Source organism: Berghia stephanieae, chromosome 1 (genome assembly GCF_034508935.2).
Source record: "Berghia stephanieae isolate SIO BIC M18660-M18661 chromosome 1, UCSD_Bste_1.3, whole genome shotgun sequence".
NCBI lineage: Eukaryota > Metazoa > Mollusca > Gastropoda > Nudibranchia > Aeolidiidae > Berghia > Berghia stephanieae.
The window spans coordinates 52,724,270-52,745,581 of NC_088360.1; the positions used below are offsets into that span (position 1 = coordinate 52,724,270).

Sequence of the window (21,312 nt, forward strand, 5' to 3'; positions counted from 1 at the left end):
TATGGGAGAAGTGAATCACTTTAGCTGGGGACTACAAAAGTGAGTAATAAAAGTAAGTGCGCAAAATTTCATGAGAATCGGGATATTCCTTCATAGTCAAGGCAATTAATAATATTTGATCAACCCTCGTAATTTAATGTTTAAAAAAAACCCAAAACTAGTCTGATTTGTTTACTCTATATTTAACCAAAACCTGTAAAACGAACCAAAAAATAAAAAAATAGAAGGGTTAGACAATGATTATAATATGTGACTATTCCTTTTAAAATTTGTAAATGACAAAATGATTCTTAATAGTGTGATACGTTAAATTTAGACATCATGCATCTACCATCCTTCGAAAGAAGCCTCCAAGTGACTGGATTGAGGTTATTTATCAAAAAGCTATTAATTGACATAGGAGCAGGCAGCATGGCCTCAAATATTACGGGTCGATGAGCACTTAGCGCATTGGAACGATATCAGGCCTATGGTTCAAATGGTTTGGACAAGCGACCAGTTAATGGGAAAAGGATTGATTGGTAACACATTTGCTGCCCGTGATAATGATAATAGTAATGGTGATGATAATGATGATGATGATGATGATGATGATGATGATGATGATGATGATGATGATGATGATGATGATGATGATGATGATGATGATGATTACAATGAGGATGATCATGATGATGATGATGATGATGATGATGATGATGATGATGATGATGATGATGATTACAATGAGGATGATCATGATTGATTGATTAGTACCACATTTAAATGAGATTATGTTTGTTGCCTATGCCTCGTGAAGCTACAGCCTTGATAAAAAAGTGGACAATCAAATAGTGGTGACCTATTTGGACTTTCTCCTATTTTACTCATCTTAAACAAACATGCTTTGATGTCGTTCAAATACAAAAACTAACGAGATCAATCGCAATTTCATTTAAATTTGCTGGGTTACTATTATCATCATTATTATTATTATTATTATTATTATTATTATTATTATTATTATTATTATTATTATTATTATTATTATTATTTATTAGTATTATATTATTATTATTATTATTATCATTATTATTATTAACATTATTATTATTATTATTATTATTAGTAGTAGTAGTAGTAGTAGTAGTAGTAGTTGTAGTAGTAGTAGTAGTAGTAGTAGTAGTAGTAGTAGTAGTAGTAGTAGTAGTAGTAGTAATAGTAGTAGTAGTAGTAGTAGTAGTAGTAGTAGTAGTAGTAGTAGTAGTAGTAGTAGTAACAGTTGGACTAAGTAAATAAATATTAACATTTATATAGCGCATTTCTACAGATAGCTATTAACAATACGCTTCATAATGTCTCATATTAATTTATTCGCCTCCCCCACCCCTCTTCAGCAGGCCGTATGGAACCATATTTCTGTGTCATACACCCGGTTAGGCAACCCTTGTGTACTAAAATGGTTACACTTTCCGTCATTGTCTGTCGCCAGATACTCATTCAATCGCGTGGGGTGCCTTAGCCAGGGACACAATGCGGGGACCAGAATTTTTCACGATTACTCTCACCCATCACATCACTGATCACACTTAGCTTGATTTTTGTGACAAGACGAGAAACCGTACCGTTGATCCACACGAACCATTAGTAATAGTAGTAGTTGTGGTATCAGTTGTTATAGTATAGTAATGGTAGTTGTGGCAGCAGTTATTGTAGTAGTAGTAGTAGTAGTCGTAGTAGTAGTAGTAGTAGTAGTAGTAGTAGTAGTAGTAGTAGTAGTAGTAGTAGTAATAGTAGTAGTAGTAGTAGTAGTAGTAGTAGTAGTAGTAGTAGTAGTAGTAGTAGTAGTAGTAGTAGTAGTAGTAGTAGTAGTATTCTGTCAAAAGGGTCATCTGAGTGAACGGATAGGAGAGAGATTCTTCATAGCATTGACCGTATGCTTTGATCATTGACGCAGAAAAAAAAATGATGGTCCATCTCAACCCAAAACAAGCAACAGTCTTAGTTTCCTTGGACATAGACGTGGTTTTCTTTAAGGGGACGGGGGAACCATGATCATGGTTTTCCTACAAAATAAAAAAGGGGCATTTTGGCTATGAAAACTATGGTGGTGGTCTCCCTAGGCATTTCCCTCAGAATAAACAGATTGAATTTATTCACGGGTCAACTTCAGTTTGTTGCCTAAGAAACGTGTAAACAAAAGGTTGGTTGGATGCGCATGGCTTACTAAGGGTCAATTGCATCATAGTTCGGGTCCTTTGCATTTAATTAGAGCAGCAAGGAGAATAACTAATAGATACTCATATAACAATAGCATAACAAAACTCATAGAACGCGCAGGTCTGGAAAAAGTGCAACATCGTTGCGAAAGAAACAAGATATGTACCTTTCAAAAAATTAATACAGGCAACACCAGCATAAAACTCCCCAACTACATTAACTAATCAAACGATCAATTCAAACATCAAGAACAGACACCCAAACTACACTCTTTCTTTCCCTCTGGCGTTCGCTTAAGGAATGCACTCCCTCAGAAGTTGATAGAAACTAAAGACAATACCGAATGTGAAAGGGTCTTGGATGCGTGGAAAAATTTTTTTTTTAATTCAATGATGATAGCGTGTATTATGAATATTATGTGAGTGAGTTTGTGTGTGTGTGTGTGTGTGTGTGTGTGTGTGTTTATGTGTGTGTGCGTGCGTGTGTATGTCTGTGTGTGTGTCGTGAAATTTATAAATGTGAACTGTAGTCTGGATCCCTCTATTTAAGGGGCAACTACAACGACCACGAAGAAGAAGAAACTATTTTTAAAATCTGGGTCATGTTTTGACGCGTCGGGAGTCGGGAGACTTTGTCCTTCTATAATTGTGTGTTGTTTCGTACTTCTTGTGATGTTTTGGTGTTGAGATTACCATGGTGGTTTGTAATTGCAAAGAATATGTTTATTTCTGTGTTTGCATGCTGATGTGAGTTCATTTCTTTTGTTCAGTGTAGCCATATATGGTTTAGTGATAATGTAAAATTTCTCTTCCAAGCACAGATTGCATAATTTTGTGGATGTTAAGTATGACTGTGCTCTTGAGATAGTTTTCCATGTAATATTATGTTGTATGTTGTTTTCGTTTAGGTTCCAGATATATTCACTCAGTGTGGTAGAGTGTCGTTTGTGTATATTTTTGAATGACGATGTGTAGATTACATCTGGTTTTAAAGGAGCATTCTGTGAGACCGATGTGTGTCTGTTGTTTTTGTGTTTCTGAGCGTGTAACTATGGCTTGGTAAACAATATTTTGTGTCAAGCAAATACCGTTTAATGGGCATGTTGTCTGGGTTATGCAATTGCATTTTTTGTGAAGATTGTTGTTAGGTTGTTCTGGTTGGGATAGTTTTCGTTTGTTTTGAGATGATATGATATTTTGGATGTTTGATGGTATTTTTCTTGATGGTATTTTTGTTCATCATGGGTGCAAAACATGGTCTTGACGGAAGCATTTTAGAAGGCTGAAGATTTTTTTGCCGATAGAAGATGTCACGTTTTTACTGTAGGGAGGGTTGAACCATGTTATGGTCCTTCTTCTTTTGTATCATATTGAGTGAATTGGTCTATTTTGTTCTTTTCATAATTCAGTGAATATTTGTTACTATATCTTTTACGCTCCTTTAAAATTAAAGTCGAGCAATTTTATTTCGTGATTTTTATTTTATATATATGATAAATCGACAAATATTGTTTCTTTTGATTTTATAAAAAAATCTTTTTGTTTTAACATTTTGTCATACTCAGGGATTTTTTTTGTCGCCGTAGCAACAATGCCAGGTTCATTATTTAGTTAGGAGAAGGAGGAGGATAACGAGGAGGAGAAGAAAGAAGAAGAACAAGAACAAGAAGAAGAAGAACAAGAACAAGAACAAGAACAAGAAGTGGAGCACTAGTATTGTTTTACATCTCAGCATAACTTTGAATGTTCAAAAGGCCTTTACAATTTACAGTAGTGCTCCACATTTGTAAAATAAATTAATCTCCATTACCAAAAACTGTAGTTTTACTTCTCCAAAATGGCACAAATGTTACTTATAAGGTTTTGCCAGGGGATTTTTGATTGGATCCTGTCATATTATGCAGCATAATGCGATCAATGTGATGCCTCAATATCACCCGAAATGTCAACTGCGTGTCCTTCCTGTCTTGCACGCAATGACTGATGAATTCTGTGTGCTTTGAGGGTGGGTTTTAAATCTAAGACGTATTACATTTTTATGTTCAACTGAAAATAGCTGCACATGGCTAAAACACTTTCTTTCATTTCGATGCAAAAACTTTCTGTCTTAAGGGGTTTGGGTTTGAGACGTTTTGACAACATGGGAATTGCCTCAGTCCAATAATCCGTTCTATAAGGTCAAGTTTAGATGATAAAATAACAATAGTAGGTAGACTACATGACGCGTCTTTTGTAAATGTGCACCAGAGAAAGCTTGACGTGTGCAATAGGTAATAATATTGTAATTTTAAAAAGCAAAAATTTTAGACAATGTAGTACCGCTATGTGGTCTAGTGGTATGACACTTGCTTTCGGATCCGAAGGCCCTGTGTTCGAGCTTCGCTCGCCGCATAGTTGAGTCCTAGGAGAAGGCTCTTTGCTCACATTCTCTCACCGTATTCATGTGTCAAATGAGTACCTGGACGTGAACAGCGTTGTCTCTGTCCGAAAAAAAAATGTAATATCGCCTAACAAGCGTCATGTCCCGTCTTAAATGTTAAATGTTGCTGTTGACCAGGGACCCCTTGTAAAGCGCTTTGAGCACGTTTAGTGGACATTGCGCTATATAAAAAGCTCAATTAAAGATCAATTACAGCAATTTACAATTTCGTTTTTAAATCAGACTTTTCAAACAATGTACAATGTTTACTCATCAAATCTATTGATAGTGATCTTTTCAATCAAATATTCACATATTCCGACTAATAAAGCAGTAACAGATCGTAGTTACCAGACACACAAAAGTACGTGTGGCCTTAATTACTTTAAGGAAGTTGGTTTTCGCCGACTTAAGAGTTGCCAAATAGTTTAATCAAGTATATTGAGGGTTAAACAAATCTCGCCAGGTTGGCTCGTGACTATGACATGATGAAAGGATGATGAACATTTCATTTAAATCAAGACTTCATAATTACATAGAGCACCATGTTGCCGATAATTTGAGAAGCTAAAGTAACTATTGTTTTGCGGTTTAAATCATAAGCATACATTATTAAAACGTTTTGATAACCAAGGCACAGCTATTAACCATCTCTCATAGTCTGATTGATAGACATTAGTAGGAATTTATCATCGATCATGCTGGTAAAAGAACATTACAACACACAACATCAAGCACATTCTATTTATGTGCAAGGAAAATAGAGGAGAGCCTATTGCGCATATATTAACAAATGATGAGTATATATATTTATTTTGCTCTATCCTCTCAAAGCGGTCAATCTTTAATACAATTCTATATAACAAGTATGTAAATTGGAACTGTTGTATGTTGCCATTAATCTATAAGTAAACTATACACATTTACACCACAAGTATGTCATATAAAGGGGGTCCCGATAGCTCAGTTGGTAGAGCACTTGCTTCACACGCAAAGGGACCGAGATCGATCCCGGGTGCAGTAGAGACTGCTTTCTGATCCCCCTGTCTACCCAGCAGTGCATGGGTAGCTGGATCTGTACTGGAAAAGTACTTTGCGATAGACTAGCGTCCTATCCAAAGGATAGCAAGCAATTTCTATTGCCCGTTTCACACTATAGAAACCGGGATAAACCCCGGCTCCATGGGCCTGATGGCTCTGAAAAACTACTTTTTATGTCATAATAATGGTCACAAATGATGGATGCTAAGCTAGGATCTTGACTAGTGTGGAACAATTTTATTCGGGTTTTTCCTTTCTCCCTTTATACGAATATATTAGAAATGCAACAACATTAGTTAGCAATAATCAGGTAGACTTCATACGCGCAATAAAGTTAATGCAATTGCCAGTTTCAGAAAATCCACTTATTTTTGCCCTATGTTTAGTGCTTCATTACGTTTTAAGGGCACTCCCTGCGTTTCAGTGCCAAGTTTACTTGCGCGTCACGACAGAATGCTATAGGGAATTAATTGAATGACCGAACTGGGTGACTATTTATTGTGATGTTTGTGTCCTCTTGTTTATAAAAGTGTTCCAATATACATACTTTGTTGTTATATCTCATATATAAAAAAGTATATTGCTATCTGAGTGGAGTCTTTTGACCTCCCATGATGGGCAGGAGGTCTCTTGCTGTGTCTTCTATCCCTCTATACTTGCTTTCTGAGCTGTTTTCTGTCTTAGTCTTGGAATGGTATTGCTTGGTTTTGTCCTGGTCTTTGTCGGAGTCCTTGGCTGAGAGGGAATTACTCATATGTAAGGTGTTAGTTTTGAGAGGTGATATTTGTTCTGCTTGTAATCTCTCTGTTATATACTGATCGTTATATTCTTGTTAAAGCATAATATCTTGCATACATTTGAATGTGTTCCTCTTAGCGGGATCCTGAGTTGATATCTGGATGAGACTTTACGGTGATCTCAAACTAAGTACACTGATTGTATGGTCTTGGAATCTACATTTGTTCCCTCTTTGAACTATTCTCCTTTGTCTTTCTTTTTCTTGGGTGCTTTAATTGTAATACTAGAATTTTTTTACTTTTCCATTTTTTTCCTTTTTACTAGCGCTGATATGACCAAAAGGTGTTGCAATCGCCTTGAAACCCTTCCTAGTCAAGGTCATGCTATGAAACATCACGTCGACGGCCTTCAATGAATTGCCATTTATATAGCGCAATATCCACTCGACGTGCTCAAAGCGCTTTTACATGGGGTGCCTAGCCAACAGCAAAATTAACTATTGACGCCAAATAGGCGATATTACAAATATTTTTCAGATTCAACACTGTTAATGGCCAGGTACTCGTTTTACACCTGAGTACATTGAGATAATGGGAGTAAAGAGCCTTTTCAGAGGACTCAACATGGCCGCTCAGAGTAGGACTCTAGCCAAGGACCTTCCGATCCGAAGGTAAGTGTCATACCACTAGATCACTAAGCCACACAATCTGCTTTTATTTAGGAATTAACTAAATTATGAAGAAAATTTGTGTTGACGATCAGAATGATCAGAATGAAGAAAATAAATGAGTTTTTAAAAAGTTTTAGAGATAAAACTCCTCGCTTGACTTTCGCCATCAAGGTCGTCCGATTTTGCAACTTCGGCTGTGTTGCAGGTCAATGTTGTAAAGGATATATCCCTACGTTTCTATTCTGTGATATCATTCTCAGTGGTTCTAGTTATGTGTGTGTGTGTGTGTGTGTGTGTGTGTGTGTGTGTGTGTGTGTGTGTGATGTTAATGACAAGGTGTTATCATTTTTTTAGATTTTTAGGTGTATGTTGAGAGTTATATGTATCGTTGCTGTAGGTCATCCTCTAGTTCTTCTATTTTGTTCGCCGAAATAGAGTACTATAGTTTTATTCGTAAAGATTGAAGGAGCAGAGATCTGTGATCCTAATCAATGTCAAACATGAAAGTTCTCCTTTACTCTGGACCTAATTTCAGTTTAGTGTTTGATACTCTGATAAAACGCAATTTCTAGGTAGTTTGAGTGACTTTTGTAGACGACTGTAATCTAGTAAGCGCTTTGAATCTGTTGAAATCCGGGGTAAGATAAAATTATTATTATTATTATTATTATTATTATTATTATTATTATTATTATTATTATTATTATTATTATTATTATTATTATTATTATTATTATTATTATTATTATTATTATTATTATTATTATTATTATTATTATTATTATTATTATTATTATTATTATTATTATTATTATTATTATCTCCATTTGTCTTCAAAACATCTACTTCAAGTGTTAATTGATCCATATCTTATCAATTTAAGGTTTTACTGGAAGAGAGAACCCAGAAAAACACAAAGCCAAGAGGCTGTCATAAATTTTTTTTTAAAAAACATGATAAAGAATGATTAGATATGTCGCATCGATTCAATTACGTAGGCGTTTTCTCACTAGAGCAAAACTAATGGGACGGCCATTTTGAACATTTTTGTGGCGATAGCGAGAGACGGCAAGATAGGTTTTCCAAAATGAAACACCCATTAATACCCGTGGAGAATCTGTTCCTATTGCTGGGTCAAACTGTGCCGTTGATTTCCAAAGCATCTTTTTTTTTCTCTTTTTCTAGAACACTCTTACTTCTTATATTAAAAAAGTAAGACTTAGTATTTAAAGGTTTTGTCAATATGGGGCAGGAATAAAAGAATATATTTTACTCTTTGTATTTCACATTTCATTTTCTCTTTTAACGCTACACGTTATGAAAAACGTTTGTCTTTTCGTTTATTTACGGATGGAGTATGAGGGGGAGGAGGAGGAGAGAGAGGAAAGAAGAAGATTATGATGATGATAAGGAGGAGGAGGAGGAGGAGGAGGAGGAGGAGGAGGAGGAGGAGGAGGAGGAAGAGAAGGATAATATGATGATGATGATGATGATGATGATGATGATGATGATGATGATGATGATGATGATGGTGATGATGATGATGATGATGATGACGATGACGATGACGATTAGAAGGAAAGGGAGATGGCAGTGGTGGTAGTGATTTTGGTATGTGATAATGATGGTGGTTGTGATGATTGTATAGTAGTAGTGATCGATGTGATGGCAGTGGTGCTTGTAGAGGTGATGGCGGTGGTTTAGGTGTAGAATAAGACGAAGAAGACCAGGAAGTAAAGAAGATAAGGAAGAGATAAAATTGGGAGACAGGGAAGAAGGAAAAGAAGAAGAAGAAGAAGAAGAAAAAAAAGAAGAAGAAGAAGAAGAAGAAGAGAGAGAGAGAGAGAGAGAGAGAGAGAGAGAGAGAGAGAGAAAGAGAAAGGGAGAATATAGATCGCTGAGATATATGGGTAAATAGATGGATAAATATATAGATAGAGTGATGTAGAGAGAGACGCATAGAGAGAGAGAGAGAGAGAGAGAGAGAGAGAGAGAAGAATAGAGAGAGAGATAGGGAGGGATAGGGGAGAGAAAGATGACATGATATATATATATATATATATATATATATATATATATATATATATATATATATATATATATATATATAAACAAAAATTGAAAAAATTCGGAAAATTTCATTACACAATGACAACATAAACTATTTTCTGTCAGAAATGGATGACACGCAGAGGTCATGAAATGACATAGAGGACTATAGCTGCTACTCTTGAATTCAGAAAAGTGGGTGGAGCAGGCACTTTATGTTGGTAATAACAAGAGATGAGTGAGTAGGAAAGTGCCAGAAGACAATAGAGAATAAAACATTTTCGCGGCGGTGATGGGGTTTGAACCTGCGACCTTATTGGTAAGACAACTCCGCCTGGCCGGTGAGAGCGTGACTCTACCGTATGAGCCATCCGTGGATAACTCATGCAATGCAGAATAGGGTAAACAAATCAATCTTTAATTTTAAAGTCATTCCAAACCTAACCAGGCGGGAAATAATTCATTCATTAAAACAACGGAAAGAGATGTGAAAAATTGACCTAAATTCATCCAAATATAAGCCATCTAAGAGCATGCATCTGCTGCAGGCAATTTCAAAAATGGGCATTGCAGAAATTAATTGAACTTAAAAGTAATACATATTTTTTCATTAAAAAATGATGATATAGACATCGTTTATATTTCAAACGCTATTTACTTATGTAATAGTTTGATCACTCGAATTGATATGGTTTTATTGTTTAAATAGGAATACTCTCAAACAAACAAATTTGATTTTCAAAACGACTTAGACGTCTAGTTGTGGATTATTTTTGTGGGGAATGTTAACCAAAAAAAAACCTTTCGACACTGCCTCCTATCCTAAACTGAACCGGGACTGTAGTGTAAAATTTGATATGAAGCGCCTCCAATCCTTAGTAATCTTAAATGATTGATTATCGGATAGTGACATTGGAATTGATGACTCTGGTTTCATATCGTTACGTTGCCTGTTAGTGCCATTTGTCAGTCGTTGCATACCATTATATATCTAGTGTTACTGAGTATTTGTTTGCGTGTTTTGATTTGACATTGGCTAATTCTACTCATTTATTGGTAGTGGGTTTACGATAGGCCAGTGTCCTACTAAAATGTTGCAAGCAATAAGAATAATTCGGATAAGTGACCCGACCCAATTTTCCTTGACAGTTGAAAGGTCAAAGGTTACAAGTGGTACACATAATACAGTAGCTAAAATAGAAATAGCGCTAAAACTTTATTTCGTGGTCTTTTTTTTATTGTTCAGCCGAATTCTATATTTTCAAAAACATTGAAAGGAAGGGGGTTTAATATTCACAGGGTTTGAGAGAGAGAATTGGTTAATTTATGTTATTGAAACTGATCCTGATGCATAGAAATAAACAAAGAGAGAAAGAAATCAAAAGAAAGTAAGAAAGAAAGAAAGAGAGAGAGAGAGAGAGAGAGAGAGAGAGAGAGAGAGAGAGAGTCATGCAACATCTTGCTAAAGGCCAGCTTTGCTGATACCTAAGTGACATAATTATAAACACTCTGAAAAAAATAACATGTATTCAAAAATTTGGCCAGGAAACTCGTCCTTCAAATATCACTCGCTTAAAATGACCCTCATCTTGCCAACAACTCTCAAATTTGGGACTTTGCATGTTTTTCCATTTTTCCAGAGCACGGCAGCATGGCCTCAAAATTCAATCTAGATATTTCAAACAATGCATTCCCATTTCGGCATTTGTCTTATCCTGAGACAATACCAGTACAAGGCGGTGAGTGATAGGCGTTTCTGAAGATGCACGCCGTCAAATTATTGAAACAACAAACAACAACATAATGGACGGAGATCCAGAACTCATCTTTTGAGTACATTTGTGTTAGTATAATATATCCACGTTCTTTCACGGATTGAGAGCGATCTGTTGCTGGCATACTCGTTGGTGGTTGGTCGACGTGAAAATATTTGCAGGTCTGGTAGCGGAACGCAAGTATTTGTTGGTTTGACATTGTTGTCATGGACAGTATTTTGCGTTGGTTTGAGAGTATTTCCATTACAATGATGAGCTCGCCCCGTGTGGTGTCCGGGGTCCCTCAGCTGAGAGGGTCAAGAATAGCCCAACGTCAAGCCAGCATGTCGTAATAGGCGACTAATGGTGTGTGATTCCCCCATCTTTGAGTCACCTGGTCCTCCAGGTTGGGGGTTGGCAAAGGGTTATAACCCCTTTCCGTAAAACTCAAACCGTTACAGAAACGCAGACGGACAAATCAAATCCTTTTTTTAGCTTGGGCGACCGAAGAGTTTCTGGAATGACAGAATTTATGAAGGACAACAGACAAAGCCGAAAGGACTCTGCTGACCCGCTGAGATACAGAGAAGTGGTGAGTCATAGAATGAGATAAAAAAAAAAAAGTTAGCCCAGGATAGAGAAGGATGGAAACTGTTTGTTTGTGGCCTATACCCTGACCCAGGGTGAAAAAGGCAATGGTGATGATGATGATGATGATGATGATGATGATGATGATGATGATGATGATGATGATGATGATGATGATGAATAATGAGCTCATGACAATTTGGGTTATCCCCCATTGCAAATAAGTACATGTCGTGGTGGGTCAAGGTAGATATGGCCATTTTAAATTTTATATACTCCTTGTATGCCAAATCTGATTTCATCATGTACAATCATTTCTTGTACAAATTACTTTTATAATTAGAGTAAAGCCAAAGTACTATTTTGCTCTAGCATCTTCAGATAGACGTCTAATTGACATGCTGTTAAATGTTATTTTTCATGTTGAATGAAAAAGAATTTAAGACCTAGAATATTTCATGGGAACTTATTATTATTTTCCTTTTAAAAAACATATAAATTCAATTCAAGTCCTTAACTTTTTACTCTATACATTTAATCCGTTAATGCCGTAATCTGGAAAAACGCGTTTTCAATAATTTGGCCAGAAAACTTCTCCTTCAAATATCGATTGATATAAATGACCCTCATCTTGCTAACAATTCCCAAACCTGGGACTTCGCAAGGTTCTAGATTTGAGAATTTTAGCCAAGGTGAGGTCCTTTAAATCGATTGATATATTTCAAATTTTTAAATACTTGTTTTATATTTCGGATTACGGCATTTAACTGGTACGAGTTACACGAATAATAGATATTGCACAACGCTTGTAGCTTTGAAAGAACTTGTTTCATTAACCTCGAGTTAAATCACTTTCAGAATAATCTATCACGGAAATACGAAACAAATAAATATTTGTGTTTTTTAAACGGTTTGAAATAGCTGAAATATGAAGTTTGGCGCCGTTTGGAAATTATTTGTTAACAGAAAATAATGTTTGTCTTTCACCGTGTGACTAAATACAATGGTAGTCACAATGCAACAAGTCCTTTAAACCTTTACAAAAGGCATTTGGTTTTCTTTGGCCTGATATAATTTCTTAGTGCTTTTACTGAGAGGTCAGTAATTCCTTCCTACTGAGTATTGGATGTTTGTTAATTAACAAAAATAAAAATCTCATCTGTAATGATTTTGACTTTAGTTATACTTGCTACTGGATATATATATATAATATATATATATATATATATATATATATACATATATATATATATATATATGGATATATATATATATATATATATATATATATATATATATACATATATATATATATATGGATATATATATATATATATATATATATATATATATATATATTATATATATATATATAAGTTGACCCAAGACAGTGACCATTTAAATTGTTAAGGTAATTATGAAAGTTGACCGCAACCGAGAATACGGATCAATGGTCTCTGATTCATCGGTCAGATAGTGCAATAATGTCCATTTGACGCTCAAAATGTGAAGCGATTTCCACACAAGGGAGAGGTCACGTACCCTTAGCAGCCATACTCCATTAGAAAAAAAAAGGGATAGGGTAACATCTCTATTTTATGGTTCTAAAATTAAAACAAGACGTGGGTTGTCTGAAATTTTTGCTGCTGCCTGCCTATGAAACCAAAGACGACTATCATTAGCGGTTGTTGTTTTTGTAATAGTAATCCTCTCAAAACAGAGTCGCACACATTAACAGTGATCTTTTTTCGCTTTGTCTAAAAAACTTACACTTTATAAATCGATAGATTAAGATGATCATTAGCTTGTCAAAAACATCTCTAACATGAGACCTTTTTGAAGTCTGAACTCATCGACTTTTAGACAGCTATAGGAGTCTTAAGTTTCAGATGCTTTGATAAGTTGGGGGTCACAATAATCTATTGATATTTGAAGTAAATGCTATCTGCTCAAAATGTTATAAAGTTGTTTTATTATTATGTAATAGGGCAATGGTAGTGATGTCTTTCCCCATTGAAATTTGAAACAATTCCGTTGTTTTAAATGATGCAAATATGCTGTCTGGGGGCTTTGACTCCAAAAGAAAACGGATTCCGACTTTGAAGGCCACTAGTTTAATAAATCACACATGAATATTGTTCGTTTGGATATCTTATTTTTTCATTGCTGATGCTATTTTATCTTGCCGCACAGTTTTCATTTCTAGAATATAATTAATATCAAGTTAGAACTAGAATACAAATTGGCCAAGTAGATATTAATGATCAAAGCTAAACAATTTTGATTCTCGTTTTGAAATCTTGCATGCATGAGATCCTCTTTACTAAGCTTTATCTTATATTGCCATTGTTTATTTGTTTTGCAAGAAAGACAACGGTTTCGTTAAATGTTTGAATCATCATCATCATCATCATCATCATCATCATCATCATCATCATCATCATCATCATCATCATCATCATCGTCATCATCATCATCGTCATCACCATCATCATCATCATCATCATCATCATCATCATCATCATCATCATCATCACCACCAACAACAACAACACCATTATCGCCATCACCATTCTTATCTTCTTTACTACAACTTACCGTAATGACAAAAGCAGGGCAGGCAAACACAATGGCGGCAATCCAAATACACACAAGAGCAATACGAGCATTCCGTAAAGTGCAAAGTCTCCTAGACGTCAAAGGGTGGGCAATCACCAAATATCTGGAAGTGGGAAAAACAAACAAACAAAACAGTCATTTCCAGAAAAGTGCCAGAGAGACGAAGTGGAGAGAGAATTGATTTCTTAAGACATGATGTTCCCTTACCCTCCAATCTCCATTAGAAAGAGGGTTGGTAATATATATAGTATATATATATATATATATATATTATATATATATATATATATATCATTAATACATTATATGTGAGTGTGTGTGCGTGTGTATGTGTGTATTATCAACCAACAATGCGTGAGGATTGATCTGTGGGAAACTCACACACACAACACACACACACACACACACACACACTCACAGAGAGAGAGAGAGAGAGAGGGGGGGGGGATAGACTTGGAGAAAGAGAGATGGAGAGAGATAGATAGATAGATAGACACACACACACACACACACACACACACAGAGAGAGAGAGAGAGAGAGAGAGAGAGAGAGAGAGAGAGAGAGAGAGACTGTTCATTAACATTGTAAGAAGAGGATTCCCTACATCGAAGAGCGCCTGGCTCATCATCTCCAATTCAGCGCCTCCCATCTTCGGATATAAATAGCCGTATACAATTCTGTCCCTTTGTCCTGACCACAACATTAATTAATTTTCTGAGAAACAACTTGAACCGTTAGTTTTCTATGTATTGTTTCCTTGGGAGACATAAAATTACACGTTACAAATACTATTGTTTGGGGTTTTCTTGGTTCCTTTGTATCTACGCCTCTTTTTCTTTTTAAATTTGGTTGATTGTTGGCCTCTCTTGGTATTATATGTTTGTTTGCGTTTATATATATATATATATATATATTATATATATATATATATATATATATATATATATATATGCTTTATTTTCTTTCGAAGACCTCGTTGTAAAATGCTTAATTTCAACAGACTGTTTTCTCCATGCCATATTTTCAAATCATCACGTAGTGTATAATCTTGAAATCCAAATTTCTAATCTTTTTTTTTTTCCATTGAATTAGGTGGTAAAATGCACGATAAAAGATTTTAAAACCTGAACTTACTTTTAAATCGGATTATATATTTATGTATGTATGCATAAAAGTAAAAGAGAGTGACTGTTCTGTGTGTTTATGTTGTGTGTGAGTGTGTGAGTGTGTGTGTGTGTGTGTGTGTGTGCGCGGGCGCGCGTGCGTTTTTGTGTATAAGGAAGGGGTGGGGTAAGAAAATAGGACCAAAATCCCAGCCACTTTGTACAACATAAAGAGAAAAAAATTATTTAAAAGATTACCGCCACCTCATCAAGGGTAAATCAGCCCCAGGCCTTTCCTTTCCTTATTCCTTATTGATATTCTAGTCCTTGAGCTGACCATAACATCAAATAGTTTGTCGTGGTCAATCATACCCTGTTAGCTGTGTCGTGTTTGCACTACGTACGACTTAATCCACTTGATTTATTCTATTTTGTCTCTTTTTATATTTGTTTCTCTTTACTCTACTGGTTGTAATGGAGGATATAGTGGTCACGACTTGTAAGATTCCCCCTCTCGTACTTTCAAATCTACTGCATACATTTACAATTTCAGGAAAACTGCGAGAAATCGTCTGTGCAGAAAAAGTCTCAAAATAAACAGAATGATAAATTGACATTGGCTGTCTTAATGACTGTTTTGCCTAATTAAGGGCAGTTATTGGGGAGATTTCAAAACCTTACACATTACTGTAAGAAATATCTAAGCTAAATCACCACTTCACGATACATTTCATATTTAAGAAATGTTTAATTAGCGCTATTTGATCTCTCTATTATCTTGGAGGAAATATCTAGAACTCAATGGGGTAAGTCGGTGGGTAAAAATAATTTGTCGTTCATTATCTTCAGCTTTACATAAGCATCCAACTTTATTATGCCATATGATGACTGAGGCTGCTTGTTGGAATGTGTCGTGCTAGAAGCTCTGTCAAGAGAGTAGTGGGAATTAGGGTGAAATGATAGTTTATATGGAACATTAACCAGTTAACTGCCGTATTCTTGGAAAACATGTATTTAAAAAATTGGACAGAAAATTCGTCCTTCAAATATCGACCGATTTAAATGACCCTAGTCTTGGCAAATACTCTCAACCCTGTGACCTCGCGAAGTCACAGATTTGAGCGTTTTTACCAAGATGAGGGTTATTTCAATTATTGATGTTTAAATGACTAGTTTTCTGGCCATATTTTTAAATACATGCAATTCCAGAGTACGGTTAAAAGTTGTGGCATGTACGTGGATTTCAACAAACCTGGGTTAAGGGATATTCGAAATGTTTTACTTATGGCGATTATCAATGCTGGATCGATTCAATAAATAATATAATAAATAAACAAATTATCAAAGGCATGGATGGATACCTGGGTTATGTTTTTACCTGGATTATCATTGTTTGCGCAGTATGACCTTGAGCAAGTCATCAAACCTTAGACTGGGACGTTGCACTTCCACAGTTGTGTTTTGCTCATTACTAAAAAAATAATTACCCCCACAGTAACAGTAAAGTATACCATAATTAAGAGTTGTATCTAAAGAGTGTCAAACATATTTTTCCTCGTCGTTTCCCATCTTCAGAAATAATTATATAAAGTACGACTCTACAGGAGTATAATTCCATACGATTTTTTATTATTTATATCTTCGTATAACAATTACGCGAGAAACACTCTAATGGTATGACACTTGCCTTCGGACCGTTAGGTCCCGAATTCGAGTCTCTCTGCGCTCTAAGCGGGTCGAAGTTGAGTAAAAAATATCGGCTCTTCACTCACATTCCCTTAACGTACTCTCTACTATTGCCTGGTAACAGCGTTGTCTCTCATGAAAAAATAAGATTGATATATCGCCTCGCATGCGTCATGTCTTGACTTACATGTTAAGTGTTGCTATTGGCTGGGAACTGGGAACGTCTGAAGTGATAGATAAACATTTGAAAAGCTGTGTGACTCGAGCGTCAATAATGCTTGACCGAGTCCCGCCGCTATTACTACTCACTTGATGAAAAAAAAGATTGCTAAAATCGCATTCCGGCAGTAGGAGGTTACTGTATAAACCGACGTGTACATATATTTTGGGTGATACAAGAATGTCAAATTTATAAAAAACATAAATCTATATTTTGAAGTCTACATAATATAAGTAATTCTATTGTAACACCTTCCCGTCCTTAGATATGTAGAGGCATGAATTGGAAACGAAGAAGCCACGTTTGGCTCAGAGTGCTCATTATAGGCGAAATCTTTTTCGATTCCAATGTCTAAAGCGACGACTGCGTAATCTCCGGTCCGGAAGAAAGGAATTTAGTCGTCCTTTCACCCAAGTCATTCGATTGCACTCCCAAGATGAATAGTCTCCAAACACCGAGGGTCAAAGAGTAGAAGTACACGCTAGTCTGGCAGCCAAAAAATTAGCAAATAGAGAGGGGAAATATTGTATGACAAATGTATTACTAAATAACTCACAACGTCAGCGGGAAAATATATAAAAATTAATAGAGAAAAGTAAAGGTTGTTGAAATAGCTGTTATTCTTATTAGTTATCATGTACTTTTTAAAGTGTTTGTTATTGAAAACATGGCTGAGCCTAATTCTTTTAATATCTATTTCAAGACGGCTTTTATAATTGCCTCAAAAAGGATGAAGCAGAAAATTCTGAAACACAGACTGCTTAATCATGGGTAGAGAAACAAACAGACACGAAGACAAAAAATAATGGACTTTTTAAGGGAAAATTAATTGAAGACAGCAAAGATGCATATGCGCTTCAGACAATCTGGACTTTGCAAGCATGGTCAAATACATGGCACATAAAGTTCCTTCCAGGGGGGGGGGGGGGTGAGGAATATCCACTATGTCAGTGTCCAAAGCACATCAATTTGCAGGCCTATAGTCCGGAATTAGAAAATGCAAGTGCAGCTTAAGATCCTCATTTGCAGAGGAAATTAACGATGATTGAGAAAGTCCAAAGACCAGCTGTATGATTTATGACAGGCTGTACATTAAAACAACCGTCATCTGTCATTCGAATCTTCAATTGGAGGGGAGGTCCATTAAAAACGGACTCAAAGAGGTCCGCATTAAGATATTTCAGAAATTCCCCAATGACCCATAAGCAGCCATTCAGATATCCCAGACGACATAAAAAGTCGATCAAACAAATACAATACAAGAGGAAATATACCATCAAATCAGTGGCGGTTCTAGCCTATTTACAGTGGTTGGGCAAAGATGATCCGGTCATATATATATATATATATATATATATATATATATATATATATATATATATATATATATATTATTTATTTATTTTTTTTTTTTTTAATTATAATTTTTTTTTCACCTTTAAAAAAAATATTTCAACCACAAATAATCACATTCACAATGAAATGACAATACCAGTAGATTTTAATTATTCCAAACGTAATCAAAAAATAATCACGAAAGAGAATACAACTAAAAACTAAAGCGACGAGACATAATGCGACAACACCTTGACAATAGAAGTCCCATTTCGTTCACTCGAAAAATTAAAGAGATGCTTTAATCCCTCAACGGCGAGATTAATATTTCTGTTACATTACTGGTTTTCAGTAGTATGTAGTAACCTTAAAGTTTTCATCGAGAAGCAACAACAGCGATATGACTCGAGTTTCATTCAGAGCTGAAATTGCATCATTTTTACTGCTGTCTTGGTGGTTAGAATGATTGTGCCGGTGGTGGTAGTGGTTGGAATAGTGGTAGCGGTGGTGGTGGTGGTGGAGGAGGAGGAGGAAGACGAGGCGGTGAGGGAGGATGTAATTATGATAGTGGTTTTGGTGGTGCTGTTGGTTAGAATGATAGTTGTGGAGACGATTGTTGTACTTGTTGTTAATATTGTTGTTGTTGTTGTTGTTGTTGTTGTTGTTGTTGTTGTTAATGATGATGATGATGATGATGATGATGATGATGATGATGATGATGATGATGATGATGACAACCACGATGTCGTCGACAATGATGGTTACCACCATACGATATTACAAAGTTTATTTAATCTTAGGCTTTCGCCAATAATTCACACAATACAATTAAGACAAAAGAATGTTATCAATCTCTCCTCATGCATTCGTTATACTATCACAATAACGACCGTGTTATCTTTACTCCTTCCCAATGCTATCTATACAAGAGTGCTATGCTCCTTCCCCAACCAACCCCTAGCTTCCCGCCTCTTCGTCGCGAACTATCTTATGTATGTATTAGCTTCAGGACGGGCAAGTACGGAATCTGCCCACCCTTCCTTTAAACGTCTTTATTTCCTCTATAACTTAGAATTCAACTCTCTCCTTACTCAGAAGAGTATTTCTCGTATACTAATTCAATTGTTGAGAAAACCAAAATGGTGGTTGTATTAATATTTATTTAGTCGTGACTTTTGAATAAAATGTTTTGTTTTATTAGAGGAAATACAATAGAAAATTACATTGTTTTGCAAAATTATTTAGTCTGGCAATAAAAATACAGCGGTAATTACTTTAAGAATAATAAAAAAAAGAACTAACAAATTAATTTGTTAAAAAACAAAAACAAAAAAACAACAAAAAACAAATAAGAAAACAATTTAAATAAATGAGTTTTGAGAAGTACTTAAAGAAAACGAGAAAAAAAAAAAGAAATAATTTAAATGGATAAACAAATATATAAAAACAACACAAATGAATACTAAATTGATATAATATTAGTAAGTTAATAAATTTAATTCAATACTGGAACCTTCCCAAAGTCATTACATCAATGGTACCAGCACAAGTAAGGCAATAAATAAGAAAAAGTTCGTTTGCCAAAAGCTCTATTCAGTGTTCACTGGTTATTAAGGTGGGCTCATTTGAATTAGCCCGACCTAGTACTAGAGAGGCCAGACAGCAAAAATCGGAGTTAGTTCACCGTCAGGCGACGTGACGATGAGATGACGATGTGGGCGGAGTGGAGTGGTTGGGGAGGGGGGGGGGGGGGTTGATAAAAAGAACAGGAGCGTATCCTGGTTTATGCATTACGGGGTGCATGGTCATTCGCAATCTATCAAAAATACACACAAATTGATTTCAGTACGAAGTATCAAGTTTAAGTAGTAACTTTTGAAATTATCTAATTTAGATTAGATTATTTCGGACCTGGTAATACAGCTTATAACTTGAAGAAAACAGGCTGGTATTTGCCCACCCTGCCCATTATTACCAGCCGTCCCTGCATCAAATTACATATAACCATTTGAAAAAAAAAACCAACACCCATAAATTCAGGTGTTTTTTTTCATGGAACCATTTACGAATGGAATGCATTACCACCAGAATTTACCGGATATAGAAGATACAGAAAGATTCAACAGACCACTTTAGTACGATTCAGACAGCCAAAACATATCTTTAATGTTAGTTTGTTTCATGACAGATTTTTAAAAAAGTTGGCAGTAAAAGGCCATAGGCCTTTCGCAAATAATATGTCGGGAAGACCTGAAGACTTCTGACCGCCAATCCGAACTCTGGAAAAGAAATGTGATGAATTCGAATGATGGTGAAATCTGAATTTAGAAAAAAGTATTCCAAGAAGTTTTAAAGGCCATTATTTCAACTCCTATTTTTTAACCCACTCATAGACAACGCACTACATAAGAAATCTCTCTCTCTCTCTCTCTCTCTCTGTCTCTCTCTTCCTTTCTCTCTCTCTCTCTCTCTCTCTCTCTCTCTCTCTCTCTCTCGCTCTTTCTTCTATATGTCTTTCTTTCTTTCTCTGTCTCTATCTATCTATCTATCTATCTATCTATCTATCTATCTATCTATCTATCTATCTATCCATCTATCTCTCTATCTATCTATCTATCTATCTATCTATCCATCTATGTATCTATCTATCTCTCTTTCTCTCTCTCTCTCTCTCTCTCTCTCTCTCTCTCTCTCTCTCTCTCGCTCTTTCTTCTATATGTCTTTCTTTCTTTCTCTGTCTCTATCTATCTATCTATCTATCTATCTATCTATCTATCTATCTATCTATCTATCTATCTATCTATCTATCTATCTATCTATCTATCTATCTATCTATCCATCTATGTATCTATCTATCTCTCTTTCTCTCTCTCTTTTCTCTCTCTCTCTCT

General features: G+C 35.5%; 1 protein-coding gene across 1 annotated transcript in view; it reads right to left on the reverse strand.

Moving 5' to 3' along the window:
* Positions 1–21,312, reverse strand: part of LOC144977328 (allatostatin-A receptor-like) — a 184,512-nt gene that overhangs the window by 25,876 nt on the left and 137,324 nt on the right. Inside the window, exon 5 of the mRNA XM_078922410.1 lies at positions 14,056–14,179. Coding sequence (XP_078778536.1) covers positions 14,056–14,179 — 124 coding nt within the window. The remainder of the gene's footprint in view (positions 1–14,055; positions 14,180–21,312) is intronic.